Source organism: Nestor notabilis, unplaced genomic scaffold (assembly GCF_000696875.1).
Source record: "Nestor notabilis isolate BGI_N333 unplaced genomic scaffold, ASM69687v1 scaffold17908, whole genome shotgun sequence".
NCBI classification, from domain to species: domain Eukaryota; kingdom Metazoa; phylum Chordata; class Aves; order Psittaciformes; family Psittacidae; genus Nestor; species Nestor notabilis.
This window is the reverse complement of record NW_009939864.1, coordinates 24,768-26,471: the sequence shown is the minus strand read 5'-3', so window position 1 is coordinate 26,471 and position 1,704 is coordinate 24,768. Positions and strand designations below refer to the sequence as shown.

The following is a 1,704-nucleotide window of genomic DNA, read 5'->3' as shown; positions in this document are numbered from 1 at the left end:
CCTGGCTCAGACACCCCAAATCCCACCGCACAGACCTCCGTGTGTCGGATTGTCTTCCTGCCAGTCTAAAGGCAGAGCTCTCCTTCCAGCACAGCCTCTGCCGTGCTGCCCAGTGCAGAGCCTGGCTCTGCCCGCAGATGCTTGGGCAGCGCTGGAGCTGGGGCACACACCGTGGTGTTACTGTCACAGCCTCACCTTGCCAACACACTGTCCTCCCACAGGCCCACTCCCGAGGAAGCTCTCAAGTGGGGGGACTCCCTGGAGAAGCTGCTGCTGCACAAATGTAAGTGTTTGACCGTCTCTTCTGCTCCTGTTTGCTGCCGGGGCAATATCCAGACATGTGCATGGGTAAAGCTGGGATTTCCTCTGTTAATCCCTTTCGGTGGTTGGGGGTAGACAAAGGAAAATGAGACTGCCCCTTGCCTGCACCCTTTCTGCTCCTGCCTGGCACAGGGGCTAGGGGAGCTGGGGCTTGAGGCTGCAGCCCCTCTTGGGGAGAAAAAAGCAGCAGTTTGTGTCTGTGCACGATCTGTGAAGCAGGAGCTGCTTTAGACTATTTCTCCTGTTGTGTGGGGCACCCCATATCGTGTTCACATCTTACACCCAGCCCCCATAGGGACACCCAGGGGGTTGTCTCCCCATGTGTGCAGCAGGGCTGAGGACTGGGGATTCAGCACATGGATGGATTGCATGGCCAAGCTTGGCCTGGCAATGCCACCGCTGCCTGCATAGCCCAGGGGCTCTTGACGTGGCTTTAGGGGACAGTCTGGGGAGGCAGTTGAGGCTGCACCTTTGCAAGGTTGCTGGGCTGAGGGTCATGTGGGGCCATTCCCCACGTGTGAGCTGGGAGTAGAGACATATCTCTGCTTCCACAGACGGGCTCGCTGCCTTCAGGGCCTTCCTGCGCACCGAGTTCAGTGAGGAGAACCTGGAGTTCTGGCTGGCGTGTGAGGAGTTCAAGAAGATCAAATCCCAGTCCAAGATGGTCTCCAAGGCCAAGAAGATCTTTGCTGAGTACATCGCCATCCAGTCCTGCAAGGAGGTGAGGGCTGGCTCCTGTGTTGGTGTGTGGCTCCATAGCACGGGGAGCTGCTCACCAGCGCTGGTCTCTGTGCCCACAGGTCAACCTGGACTCCTACACACGGGAGCACACCAAGGAGAACCTCCAGAACATCACCCGCAGCTGCTTCGACCTTGCGCAGAAGAGGATTTACGGGCTCATGGAGAAGGACTCATATCCCCGCTTCCTCCGCTCCGACCTGTACTTGGACATAATTAACCAGAAGAAAGCCAGCTCCCCACTGTAGACCCAAGGACTCTCTCAGGGCAGGCTGGGAGCTGAGTGTTTACATGGAATTGGGCGGCAGAGGCTTTCCCGGGGGATAGTGGGCGTGTGCCCCCAACCGTATTCCTGCAGCGCATGGGTGTGGGGCAGCTGAAGGCACCGAGCATGGGGCCGAGGGGACAGACAAGCCCAGCAGTCTGGTACTGCTCCATTGCCCCATCTCACCGTTGCTGGTACGATGCCTTCGGGGTGACTGCGCCATGGATTTTAGCCAGGAGGGAAGCTCCCATCACTACTGTGAAGCATGCGCCCAAGCTGCCAGCATGGCTGGAAGGCGACGAGGGATCCCAGCTTGAGGAGGAGGACTTCTGTGTAGGGCTTCGGCAAGGGGACAACAGCACCGCCTTATATCCCTGGAT

General features: G+C 58.6%; 1 protein-coding gene across 1 annotated transcript; it reads left to right on the top strand.

The window, feature by feature from the left end:
* Positions 1 to 221: 221 nt before the first annotated feature.
* Positions 222 to 1,307, top strand: LOC104410037 (regulator of G-protein signaling 3-like; the record flags this gene model as incomplete). Its single annotated transcript, XM_010020090.1, has 3 exons — positions 222 to 283; positions 876 to 1,042; positions 1,122 to 1,307. Coding segments are annotated over 3 exons (415 nt in total), but the record flags the coding sequence as incomplete, so codon positions are not given.
* Positions 1,308 to 1,704: the final 397 nt, after the last annotated feature.